At 35.1% G+C, this 14,454-nt stretch overlaps 1 protein-coding gene across 2 annotated transcripts; it reads right to left on the bottom strand.

Annotated features, from left to right (window-relative positions):
• Positions 1-8,548: 8,548 nt before the first annotated feature.
• LOC137729177 (nuclear transcription factor Y subunit A-7-like) lies at positions 8,549-12,924 on the bottom strand. Of its 2 annotated transcripts, none has more exons than XM_068468027.1 (6): positions 12,768-12,924; positions 11,498-11,564; positions 10,705-10,850; positions 9,635-9,736; positions 9,348-9,512; positions 8,549-9,252 (listed from the first exon to the last, which is right to left on the bottom strand). In XM_068468027.1, the coding sequence occupies exons 2-6, from the start codon at positions 11,523-11,525 to the stop codon at positions 9,067-9,069; spliced, it is 627 nt and encodes a 208-aa protein (XP_068324128.1). In that variant the 5' UTR covers positions 11,526-11,564; positions 12,768-12,924; the 3' UTR covers positions 8,549-9,066. The 2 variants fall into 2 exon arrangements, with proteins under 2 accessions (XP_068324128.1, XP_068324129.1); XM_068468028.1 differs by having other exon boundaries at positions 10,726-10,850.
• Positions 12,925-14,454: the final 1,530 nt, after the last annotated feature.

The raw sequence follows: 14,454 nt of genomic DNA, 5'->3' as shown, positions 1-14,454 counted from the left end.
ACATTTGTAGTTGGCAGTATTTGTCGAAGGAGCGAGACATGCATGTCAAACGAAGGGGAGAAACTCACGGGATGGGCGTACTCAGGGTAAATTTATAGGTTCACAAGATAATTCAACTTAAAAAAATTCATGATATCATTATATCTAGAATTAAGTACTTAAAATTCTTCTAATTTTTTGGTGTGATTCTAAATGTGTCTCAACATTTTCAAACATTCTAAAAGAGCATCCAATGTATAAAAAATATATACATTACTTCCGTTAGGTTCCAAGTTAAGAGAACTATCAAGTACCTACGTGACAATCAAGGTCGGTTTTTATCAAATGACGTGGACAAATCTCATGAAGCAACCTTTAATGACATGACATTCATGGTCAAACTAGTCTCTATCCTCTGAAATTCCTCTTTCTCCTTCTTGCACTCTCTCATCCTTCTTCTCTTCCCGAAATCTCAAATTTTACAGGTGAACTGAAACTCCTCGTTCTTTATCCTCCTTTGCAGAAAAATTAAATTCAAAATACACAAATATCACTGAATCAAACACGAACACAATTGGTACTATGTGCGAATTCGAACGTTTCGCAAACAACCTCGAGACGGAAACCTAACTTAATTAATATCGATGCTCACGGTTGTCTATGAGACTATAATTGCCAATTGGGCATGAGAAAAATAGTACTAGGGTTTTGAGTCTCATCACGTGAGGGTCGCATAAAGTACTCAATATATATTGAATTTCTCTATTCGTTGAAGATTGAATCTGAGTTAGATGCTTATATTCCAATAATTATGATCTATCTAAAGCAATTTAAACTTTCAAAACTACATCCCTAAAACACACTTTTGTGATTAAGGTCGACCAACGTTAAATTTAAGTAGAATGCTAACATTCTACCAACTACGACCTATTTGAAACTATTTAAATTTACAAAGCAAGAAGCTAAACCCTAAGTTTCACTTTTGTGGTTAAGAGGTCGACCAGCACCAACCATGGCACACCCTTTTGGCGACAATTGAGAGTGTGTCCCACATCCATCTCTTCACTCACAAGAATCCAATAGAGTGAGAGAGAGAAAAGGAGAGAGATGATGGATAAGAAAAGTAATTGACTTTCATATTTCACAAGGTTGACATTTTACATAAAGGGTCCATATATTGAAAGCATCCAAAGCTTGCAAAACACTACATACCCCTTCAAATTAAGTTCCTCTTTCACATCTCAGATCGGCTCTGCCGTATCATGATATTGTCCTATTTGGGCTACTGAGTTTCCAAAAGGCATTGTGCTATAGGAAAGGGAGCATGTACATATAAGGCATATCACCCCCTCTCCGTTGGTCCATGTGGGATGTTACAATCCACCTCCCTTAGGGGCCCGATGTCCTCATCGTCACATCCCAAACCGGCTTCGCCGCAGCACGATATTGTCCACTTTGGGCAACGCCCTTACGATTTTGTTTATGGGAACTCATACGAGAACTTCCCAATGGGTCACCCATCCTAGGATTGCTCTCGCTTGAACTCGCTTAACTTTGGAGTTCCAATGGAATCCAAAGCCAGTGAGTTCCCAAAAGGCGTTGTGCTATAGGAAGGGGAGCATGTACATATAAGGCACATCACCTCTTCTTCATCGGTCGATGTAAGATGTTACATGTATCATATGTATAGGTTTAACGGGTTTATGATGAGGTTGAAAGAGGAGTTAATACCAACGAGGGTTGGTAAGGATTGTTATCTTCGCTAAACCAAGGCCTAGGCTAGTCCTATTACCAGCAATCCCTCTTAATGGGTGATCTATTTAAAAAAAAAAAAAAAAAAAAAGGTTATAGACATCCTCTGTAAGTCACCTTCCCTCCCCCTAAACTTTTTGTTACCGAAAAAAGAGAGTTAATGACTAGCTACACAGACTCAGTTGGTGTCCTCTTGTCTCCTTGGTTACCTATATATATTATGATCATAATGAAGCCCTTTGCTTCTCCCTTTTTTTCTTCTTTTAACTAGCTTTCCTTTTTTTCTTTTCTTTTTTTCCTTTTGGGAAGAGACGGAAGAGAAGGAAGAGGAGCATACAATATATAATGAATAAGGTTTTAGGGATTGGAACACACAGAAACCCCACCGAGACATGTTGCGTGATTTTGCAAATTCAACATTAAAGGTACGTGGAGTCCCTATCCAGAAGCCCCATCTGTATCCAAAGGGACCCAAAAGTTTCATTTGTTTTCTCCTTTTTCTCCTTTGGTGGTGGAGTGGAGAGGATGACCCCCCCACCCTCCCCCTTTGCTTCCATTTTACATCTCTCTCTCTCTCTCTCTCTCTCTCTCTCTCTCTCTCTCTCTCTCTCTCTCTCTCTGGTCCATATGCATGAAGTTAAAGAGGTGTAAAGGTTGACCTGGATCGATAGAGAGGAGGAACCCAACTTGATAGGATCTGCTCATGTGATGGGGGAAAAGTTTATTATGTTTAATTTGCTACTAATTATGGCACAATATCGTGTGTGTGTGTATATATATATATACTTGAAATGATTAGGAGTGGGATTAAAGTATGTGAATATGTTTTTGTCAAAACCATGAGAGATAACAAATTAAAAGGGTTTCATGAGATGAGACAGAGAGAGAGTGAGAGAGAGACTATATTAGTGGCATTTGTGATCATCAGCTGTATACCAACATGACAAAAATGATCACCATGCACTCTTTAAATTATGGCACTACATATGTGCATTTTGGATATTTTCGGAAGCTTCTTTTGGTTGATTAGCTTTGGGTGGTGTAGGTGTAATATATGATATGATTCTATGGCACCATTTTTTTATACAATTTTTAATTCAAGTTTTGATGAGGTCCATTTCGTAATGTATTTCATCGATCCAAACCATGTATCTTTTAAATTTTTCCTCAAAGATTAAGTATACCATATGAATGGTGGATTAAGGGTCTAGGATTTCTTTGTAGAATCATTTTCGTCCATTTTCTTCACTATAAATGGCTATCTAAATAGTTTTGGATGTCTCATTTGCAATATGATCTATGAATGATGTTCTAAAAGATAAACAGTTCGAATCGTTAAAATAAATTGCAGAATAGACATCACAAAAACATGTGCAAAAAATAAAATTACGTAAAATAAGTAGTGTCACATATTTGCATTCATTTACATATAAACCTTTTCTCAAGTTTAATTAGTGCTTATTTTGATTACATACTGCTATATTGAGAGGACGTAACCGTGACCTCACGTGCAGATAAAATACGTAACAATTTGAATTACAAACTACATGCAAACTTAATTATCCTTCAAGGGAGGTTGATTTGCCGTCGCAATAAACACATATGTAGAAAGCATTTTTCATTTCTTATCATGAAGCATGGAAACTTACGAGGGCCAAAGAAAAAAAAAATGTACAATCTTATTATTTATAAAAACAAATTGACGCGTGGCTAATTAGAAGGCACAAAATCATCCAACAGGATTTTCTTCGGATCCTCTTTGTGAGGATCCCGATGATTCGTAAATCGTGTCTATTTATTATACATTGTGCGATCAATTTTCATTAAATATTGTTTATGTTCAATTTTAGCGAGATCCTCAAAAAAGGATCTGGATTCCAAATGGTTAACCTCGCCAAGGATCCAACTATACGTAGTGGCAAATGCAAAGCATAGCTAGATTGGACGTATTAGCTGCATTGAATTGAAGTGATGTATGGTAACCAATTAAGCCATAATTAGTAAATATTAAGTGACTTTAATTAATGGAAGTTTTAAGAAAAAACTCACGGTAATGTTTATTTTAACGAAAAATCATATTTTTACACTAAAAAGTCAATCATGGTCCTATTTATTTTACCCTTTATTTTATCCTTATCATTAAAACTCAAAGTTTTCAAATCCTTTTCATTAGTTTTTTTTTTAATTAATTACCTTTTCAGTGGACAATTAAGCTGCCTGATGTCCTTTATTTTGGCACCCATGATTTTACTTCCCACCAAACATTACAACGAAACTTGTCATGCGTTTCCCAAGGAAATGATTCATGGATTGTTCTGGTGTGGTTTATGTATGATAACAAAGTTATAAGCTGTTTGTTTGAATAGAATTAACATCTTAGATTATTTTATAAGGAAAACTAATGAAAATAGCTTAAAAACTTTGAGTTTTAACGATAAGAACAAAATAAAATGTAAAATGAATAGTACCAGAATTGACTTTTTAGTGTAAAAATGTGGTTTTTCGTTAAAGTGAACAGTACCACAGACTTTCCATTAAAATTCCATATTTTATATTCTTCATTGTTTTAAAATTCTCCGCCTAGGTCCTAGACTGATCATCACCCTAATTAATTCATAGGCGTTTGAAAATTAAGAAAAAGCACCTAGATCTGTGTAGGCACCCACTTAACTCACCCATACCTGTCTAAACAACCCGCCTAGATTACGACTCTCACTTAGATAGAAAATACATATTCATTTTGCATTTTATTTTATCAATAAATTATAAGAGACTTGTTGAATACTTGGATAAACACTCATTGTATGATTGTTCCCCATGATTTCAATATGTTATAATACTTTATAATTTATACATTTGTATCATAATACAGTTAAATATAAGTAGACATTTATATATATATATATATATATATATATATATATATATAAAGCCTTTAAGGGAAGGAATTCCCTTTTTTTTTTTATAAAAATGGGGATTAGTTGTGGGGCATGCACCACATTGAACTTTAACAATCTGAACCATCTATTTTTCAAGTTGCACCGCATAGATCATCCTTGAAAAATTATAGCAAAATAAAAAATATTTGAGGATCTAATTGAGTTCAAGAATTGAAGAACACTTTGTTCTTTAAGAAACATGGAAATTTTATTATGGTAATTAAATAGACAAATGATTTCGGATTGAATTGAATTTTTGCAATTATAATATATGAATCGAGACTTACAAAATAGCCGATTCGGATTGTTGAAGTTGAATGTGGAGTAGCTCCCACAATTAATCCTCATTTTTCAAAGAAAAAAAAAGATTCATTTCTTTAAAGGGTCTGTTTATGTATATGTTATATAATAAATTTAATTAAATATAAAAAACCACCTAGGCCCTCGCCTAGGTCCCACCTAGACACCTAGGTTCTAAGCTCCTGCTCACCACCTGACTTGCGCATTTTAGAACTTTCTTATACTAAATAAATCTATATATTATTATGTGAGCATAAAAATGATAAGATTAGTCGTACATGCGTGTGCATACTGACTATAACCATTCGTATAACCGAATATACTTGTAAGATTCACAAAACAAAAATGACCAAAATCAACTCACGCGCTCATGCACGACTAATTACAAGACTCTTCAATACGTATACGACTATAAGTCCATTTCCACATTTGCTAGTTGTCCATTCCCAACAACCCTAAAATTCATACAAGAGTTGAAAATATTCATGCAGTTTAGTCCAGAAAAAGACAAATTCCGACGACGTTAGGGCTTTTAGACAAGAATCGAAATGATTTCATGGAAGAAAAATTTGGGAATAATATCAGATAATGTAAATAAAAGTAGAAGAAAAAAGAGGAGGAAATAGTGATACGTTGAATGTAGAGAAAAGAAGCCAAAATCTTAATTTGATCCATCAACACATAATTCACAGGAATTAATCATGTTGTTTGAATGTCCCTTTACTCTTTGACATGATGCTCAACAGTTAAGCCAACTTTTTTATTTTTATATATATCTTCTTATTTTCTCCTCTCTTTTTTTCTTCTAATTTTCTCCATGCTAACTATTATAATAAATTTGATTTCTCGTTAAAATGGCCTGTAAGATTATCATAATTGCTTATTTGGGTATTTGACAATGGAAATTGATAGAACTCGTCTTTAAGTGTGTCCATCGTAAACCATTTTGGTTATTCCGTGAAAAATCTTTCAATATTGTAGTTAAATTATCATGTAAACGATCATGTAACTGATAGGATTAAAAGCACATCACAAAGTAGCACACAAATGTCCTATTGATTTTCCTTATTAACACTAAGATTTGTCAATTGTAGCATATGAAAATAAGGGTATTTCCCACAGAAGATTGTTTTATCTAATAACTTAAAATGTCACAAAAACTGGGTTGCTGTCCCTAGTGACTAGCCACCGAAAAATAATTATTAGACCGACTTCCACTTATCTAAAGTCTACGAAATTTTATATGCAGATACTAGACATAAAGAACTACACTCACACAAATTTTTGGGATTTTTAGAGTTGATTTGCTATTTAAATTTAATCGAACAAAAAAAGGACAGAAACAAATTTTAAAGAATAAAAATAGATTGTAATTCACAAGTTAAGAAAATGAGTTAGGGAAATTGCTATCCACCACCAAATAATCATGTAAACATGTTATGTTTATTCAAATTCCTTTTATTTTCGGATGAAGATGCTCAAGTTGGCTCAATGTTATAACTCAACCTATTACTCTTTCTTATGTAGTATGTTAAGAGAATGACGTTTTCAACTTAACGTAGTCCCTAACATACAATCTAGAATGGCGTGTTCATAGATTTAACAAGTAGAAATCATTAAGAACAAAAAGAGTTTGAGTCATCACAAGGCATCGTAAGTACTAGCGTTGTCTTACTTATCCTATAAATTGGTTTACATGTTATCACAATTAACAAGTACTACTCTAGAACATATGTAAGTCCTCATTCGACAAGGGCAGGCACATACATATTTATAGCATTAAAATCATGCCCCCGTAGAAAACACATAAAGAATTCATCATTGACATAAGTAGTGAACCAATTTTTATCCAATTCATAAAAGTAATTCAACGAAATGTCATAACACATTCGCAATCATATTCGGGGCTTCACAACAACCCCTAACTACTAAAAAGTTAGTTACACATTATTCTAAAATTAAACTAAAAGTAAAACCTAGGTTTGAGAAGATAAAACCGATATAATCGAGTCTCCTCTTCTTTCCTTCCTTCCTCAATGCTTCAACCTTCTTCCTCGTCTAACTTCTTGCTATCTTGCTTTCTTCCCTCCCATTTTCGTCAGCTGCACCTTTCCATTTTTTTCTTTCTTTGTTCTATTTTTTCTCTCGTATTCCTTCACCTTTATGACAATTACTCCCACTTAATCCTCATCTTTAATTCCATTTCCTCTGATATTTGACTAGGTGTCAGCTGGCTTGTTCTTGGCTGCATCAGTTTTTGCTGCTAGATTTATTGGGTTTATTGCTTTCATAGCAGTTACAAACTGCTCAGCCTCTTGTGAACCTTTCAGTGTTAAAATGGTCATAACTTCTTCTAGAAAAATGATATTAACAATCTGCGAAATGCTCCAGAAAATTGACATCTGTAGCTTTCCAAGCATATAAGGCTCATTATCTAATTCATTATGAGCTGTCCACAACTTGCTTCCAAAGTCAGCTGATCCGCACATGCAATTTTGACGAATTTGTTACTTAAAATCCCACATGTGCTATTTTTCTTTTCTTTGCTTGACAAATCCTACAAAACACAAAAACAAAGTACATAACTCAAAAATATAAGAAACTAACTAAGAAAAGACAAGTGAATTTGATGTAAAATATATGTAAATATGAGCTTATTAGTAACCACATTTTAAAAGATATTTTTGTCAAATCAACTCTTCTACTTAACGTGGATATTGCCAGCTTTTCACGGAAAAATCAAAATAATTAGGATTGGCAAATTAGGACAACTTCTATCATTTTTTTATTAGGACCAAAGTGAAGAGTTATGTCAATTTCAAAGACTATTGTTGCTAAAAAGTCAATAAAATCTTAAAAGTAATTAGAATTTTGTATGATTTTTATTTTTATTAACTATTATTATTATTATTTACCAAAAGATGAATAAAAACCCAGAAATTGCTGGAAGTCATAAGCTTCACACATCGACTAATTTCAAGCTTTTCAATCCTCTCCTGGATGGACAAGGATTTTCTGCCCTCCCGTGCCCTCCTGTTTGTGGGGTCATGTTTAAATCACGTCAAAATTTTATATTACTATTAATTTTTGTCTCAGTATCTCTATAAAAAAAACTATATAAAATGTTGACGTGCCTTAACCGTGACCACACAAAACAAGAGGGCACGGAAGGACATCGGAAATGGGAGGGCAGACAATCCTTGTCCCTCATGGATCTCAAATAAACGTACTTTGAAAGATTAGCAAATCAAGCCTACGTTTTATAGCCCTCTGCTACACTTGCTAGTTCTTAGTCGAGTGATATCCCTTTTCTTTTTTTTTTTTTTTTTTTTTTTTTTTTGAAATAGGAAGAAATCTCAAAATCGAATCTCTCATTCATCATTCATCATTGAACAAGAAACAAAACACCAACTGTTCGCTTTCTACACTCCTCCCCTTAATTAGGTTGCTCGATTCTCCTCTCGGTTACAATCGCTAGAAACGGGAGACGAGAGTGCAGAAATCATTTCCCATCAAGTAAAATCCTTCATCTTCAGCAAGACAGAAGTTGCACAAATGACAAGTCACAGGCTCAGAGGTTCTTCAATCGATGCCAATTTTATTAACCATTAAACTTATTGTCCCAATTGATAACAAACGAATAGAAGTTATACAACTACTATTACTAAATAGTAATACATAAGCAGCAGCCAACCTAATCTCTGCCAATCTAAAGAGGCATTTACCAAACCAAACAGCATAACTCTAAACTTTGCCGGACAAGTTTCCAACCTCACAAACAAGTATAAGTGCAAGCGTAAACCACACAGCAAGCTTCACTCTCTTGTGTGAAAGAAAGCGAGAGGGTTGCAAAGAAACCCATTGCCGAGAAGGTTATATCACTGCGCTTCAATAAGACACCGCCACGCAAACTCCCTACAAGCCTACTACTGAAGAACCTATACATATGCTATTGCTAATGAAGCTTCAAGTGTCGAGCCACAGTGAAGCACTACCGAGACTAACGACGCTGGTATTGGGACCTCCATTCCTGGCGGTTGTCGAAGAATAAATACTTCATGTGGCCCCTTGAGTGTTGCAATTGCTTCTTAAGTATTTAGGATGTTCCATCTGAGGAAGCAAGCTCATTTTTATCGGTGTTCAAATTGATATTTGACTGGGATTTGTCACCCGATGTCATTTCATCCTGTTGGTTCCCATTTTTCTTCGCATTAAGAAAGCGACCCCCGCATCCTCTAGCTCTTCTCAATGCATGCTGGTGTCGAGATTCATGCAAGTATGGCTGCCAGAGTAGTTTGAAGTGTCAATGGATAAATGAAGCCTGCCAAAACATTTCATTGAACACAAGATGCAAGGATTTACAATCCACAATATTACCTTTCGATTCTTAAGTGCTTTATTTTCAGATTCTGCTTTAGCACGAGACTGCCGACGTCGCAAGATACCATGATACTGTTTTGCATTTACAAACACAGGTTCCTCAACTGCATCTGATGGCAGTGGAACACCTGCTTGCTGGATTCCCATTAACTGAAGATGAACCTGAAATGAAAACACAGTAATTACCATAAAATTTTATGCTCATAAGCAAAATCCGGTCTCAACTCGCCATATTCAAGTACTATTATCAAGAAAGGATATCTATAAGAAAGGGGAAGATGTACCGTTGGTTGCGCTGCATAGGGCTGTGGAGGATATGGCTGTGTTTCATAGGGAGCAAAGATGCTTCTGTAGTAAGGGTCTGGATAGGGGTAACCTCCTTGTGCCTTCAATTAGACAAGCGAAAGATAATGTATCAAAAGATTTGAAATTCAATTAGGTACAGATGATAAATTTTTCCTCTTCCAGCTCTCTAAGTTGTAAATCTAATTGGCCAGAACCAGAACCAGAACATTGATATGCTGTTTATTCAGTTATAGAAGCACTTACAGCAACCAATTTGTTCAAACAAGGTCAATAGTTTCAAACTGAAAGTGAAAGTACACAAGGGTAGTACAGGAAAGGCTCACCTAAAGAGGTAACGGAGAAGGGAAAAACTACGCATTAATGTCTAGGGCTAAGAACTCTTACAATGGAGTAGGTAGCAAAAAGAATCAGATGAACCTTTAGGCCAAGAGGAGACATACAAAAGATACCTCACGGGACATTTATTTCAAAATCTATGCCAAGTACCAACTATATATAAGAGTTTGTAAATGATTTCCTATGACTATTAACGCAAATGTGTCGGATATCTTAAGACTAACCTAAAGCATTTACATCAATATTACAAACAAATATTTACATGAAACTTAGCTTGAGTAGCAAAACTTACTCATGATACTTAACATTCTAGAATAAGAATGTTTTAAAGAGAAGGAGACTTTTCCTTCCTCTTGTTTGGTAAAAGGGATGGAAAGGAGGAGAAGAAGTGTAAACAAGACTTTCTTTCCAAACTTATACAAATTCTCTTTGGGGCCAGTTACCCAAGTTTAATAAGCAAACATCTCATATTTGATAAAGTGACAACTTAATAAATCATTAATAAGCAAAATTACCGTATATTATTTGATGAACTAATACCACATGTATGCTTCAGCACATTCTAAGTCTTGACGTTCAAACATGGTATAAAGGATCACCAATACACTTACACACACACAAACACTGGATGGCACAAAAATAGAGTAGAACAAGTAGTGGACTTCCTCTTGTATGAAAACACGTCAATATTAAAAAAATTTAGGTGGATTACCACTGCATGTCCTGTTCCAACCTGTGGAGGTACTGCATACTGCATATTTGGAGTTGGAACTCCAGGATGTGACATTCCAATTGCAGGTAAGGATGAATGAACTTGAGACTCTGAATGACTTTGCTGGTCATCAGAATCACTATTATCTGCAAAACCAATACCATAAAGTATATAAGGTTGCATTTGAGAAATGGTTGTACTACACAAGTGAAGGAGGACGAAATAGAAACCATGATATCAAGCATCAATCAAGGAAATAAAAACCAAAACTAATGACAAAAAATTGAAAGCTTTGAAGCCCAAGCTTCAATGCTATAAAATCAGAAATATGAGGAAAGAGTAGTAAATCCTACACCACCACCTCGATCATATGTAGCATAAGAGCAATATATGAAGCATTTAACTGAAACGTGATAGAACAGCATAACCAGACGGCCTTAAGGGTGACTAAAACAACACAAGGTAGAGTCTTCCTAAGGGCCCACCTAAAATTAAAGGGTTAAATGGGCTATTAGTGGATGATAAATTATGTAAGTCATAAACCGAAGTCAGGAATAACCAAGGAAGTCAAGGAGTGGAACTGAAACCATTATTTATATCAAAGAAGCAGAAGATCCAAACAAGAAGTGATTCAATTTCTTTCTACATTAACTACTCCAGCTCAATTAAATGCCAGAAACATAAGTCCGTGTCCATTTACAGCAAGTTGAACGGACTAAATCACTTAAAGGTATCATATGATACTATGAAATTATGAATATATGGTATTTTGAATTTTGGGAAAAAAAATTACCAGAATGATCGCGCACAGAAGAAATCATGAGGATGTTGTATGTGAACAGTCCCCAAACAATATGTAGCTGCAAAGTAATAATCACCCAGATCAATGTCATACCAACATAACATGCTACTAGTATGCTACAGTTAGATCAAAAAAGAGATTATAGGTTGAAATTAGAATTGTACAATAACTAATATCTTCTATTAGTTTCACCATCTAGATAACACTAAGAAAAGATCTCCAAAACGGAAAATTACAAGCAGACCCAATCTACCAACACCAAGGAATCGAAATTAGTGTGAAGAAAAGAATATCCCTTAAATTCAGCTGCTTATCGATGCCCACAAAGAAGCCCAAAAGCTCGCTGATACAGCAGTATAACCACATATATTTGAGAACCACAAAAAACAGTAGGGGCAATTAGGAGTGGGAATTGGAAACTGATATCGCAGAACCATATCAGCAAAATGAAAGAACAAGATGCAATCAAAGATACGCGATGACATTGATACAACTGCCTTCAAGTATGAACTGCTAATTTCCTAAGTGTAGCTTCCATTTTCAAGCATAATAAAAATACTGGATAGAAACAGATTTAAAAAAGGGGGTTCGGAGGCTTTGTCTCCCTCCAGTCTTCACCGAGAGTCTGAGGAGGAATGGATGTAAAAATCCTTACCCCCATTTCGAAAGGTTTTTTCCCATTTCGAATGCGTGACCACCGGATCACAAGGAGCAATCTTACCATTGCGTCTAGGTTCGAAATAAATAGATAAATAGATCATCATTAAACAAGAATCCCCTCCCTCTACTAATAAGTTGTAGCCACTAGCCACAGCTGCAGATTTGTACTTAACAATTCTTCAATGAATGCCTTAAAACAACTAATTTAACTCATAAAACACAATCTTGGAGGTACCCTGAAAACTCCGAAAAGGCGAAAAAAGATTCACTCAGAGTGTTAACGGGCGAAAGCAAACCCTACCTATCTCAATAATTTCCAATCCAACTAACTAAGTTCATCTGCATGCCCAGTTCCATAATCAAGTAAAGAAAATTAAGAAACGCACGATTAAACCCAGAAAATTCAGCTCAATTAACTCTGAAAATACATCACGAAATAGCTCAAAAATCATAAAATCCACCCAATCACGAAGAACAAACAAGTCCCCAGTTCCATGCATTTCCCCCCAATTACACCAATTGGAGAATTCCCCATAAATGGCAAGGCAGAAGAAATTAGAGAGCAAAAAAAAGCTAGGGTTTTGAAATTTGGGAAATTTACCTTACTCGCCGGTTGCCGCTTCTTAATTTAGTAAAAATTCTGCTTCTTTCTGCAGTGCAGGGTACAAAAATGGTGTCCGACGGAAACAGAATTCCTCTTTCTATCTTTCCATATTATTTCTACTTTCAACTGCATGCCTATTTTCAACCATACATCATTTTCCTTTTCTTTTTTTTTTTCCTTTTTCTGAAGGTTTTTATTTTATTTTAATCGGTTAAGTGTCGAGCAGGATCGGGAAGGGTGGAGGGATGTGGGCCGTCGGATGGAGGGGTGTGCTTCGGGCAGGGGGAATGTGCTGCCCGGGAGATAATCTGAACCATGAATTCCATGGAGCCCACTACGCGGGTGGGCTTGGGGGATCAGAGAGCGACCATTGAGCTTTGATTAGCTTTCTTGTACATTTTTGTTCATCACTCTCAATTGAAAACTTTTGATCCAATGGCTGCTTTTGTTGGTTCGAAAGACTTTTTTTAGTCTATTGTTTCTTTTTCTAGTGATGGTATATGTGAAGCAAAAAATAATCAAAAAAATTATAGAGATGACATGTGAACTTTTGAGTGAAAATGACAAAATTACTTTAAAGTCATACGGGATTTCCATACGTACACAACGGACAATAACGACTCAATCAAGAAAGAGTCAAGGGTAATCAAAATTGTATTTATTCAAAACTCTTTCATCACTCCTCATCAAATCTTCACTCAAAAGGTGATTCCTATTTTTCCTATTCAATTTAGGATTAACTGCGAAGTTAATTGCAAAATATTATGTGAATAATATCTTGCAATTACACTCACAATTTGACCATATGTGGCTGGCCCTTATTCTCCAAATAGGGTCGGTCACTCATTTATAAATAGTCATACTTTCCCACTAAAAGGCTAGACCATTCTCTACCCAAAATTTCTCAAACACATTCTCTTTCCAATTCTAACTTTGGCATTGGAGATTCTTCGGCCAAAACCCCTCATTCATCGTGGGCGCGTGAGACCTTTTGATCTTAATTTTAGGTGTTATTATTTTGCTGGTACATTTTCGTCAAAGGAGAAGACAGCAGAAATTTGCATTCACAATACCAAGTTCGGAAGAATATCTGGAAGATAGAGAGTAGCTGCCTAGCTACGCCTAGATTGGCAGTCGCTACCCTACTTATTATTATTGAATTAATTTAAATTTTAATAATTATGTTTTTCACTCTACAAATTTTAAAATTTAAACACATTTAACAATATTAAATATGACGATTCGTATTTTAAACAAGCATGAAAACAACATCTATAGAATAACTTCTGAATTACTATCCCTTCACACGATGAGCAAAAATATTCCCCTCTCCAATGTGAGTCAAGAAGAAAAGGTAGAAATAAAATAAAATAGGCAATAAACAACAATAGTCCGTATGGGAATTAGGAAGGGTAAGTGATTTATTTATGGATTAAAAATTATGGTGGCAATATCGAGTGACAAGTGTTTGGTGTGGTCGTTATACTTTGGTTTGTTGAAATATTTTAGATCATACTTTACTTTTTTTTTTTCTTTAAAAAGTGAGATAATTGGTGACAAGCTACAGATATCTATTTTTTTTGGGGGTCAGGAAGACTTACAGAGGCATTTTAACCTTTCTCTGGCCACAAGTCAAACTTCCATACCAACAATGGGTTTCAAATCCAAAACCTTCGATTTTTAG

This window comes from Pyrus communis, chromosome 3 (assembly GCF_963583255.1).
Source record: "Pyrus communis chromosome 3, drPyrComm1.1, whole genome shotgun sequence".
Classification (NCBI taxonomy): Eukaryota; Viridiplantae; Streptophyta; class Magnoliopsida; order Rosales; family Rosaceae; genus Pyrus; species Pyrus communis.
This window is presented reverse-complemented; position numbering and strand designations above follow the sequence as displayed.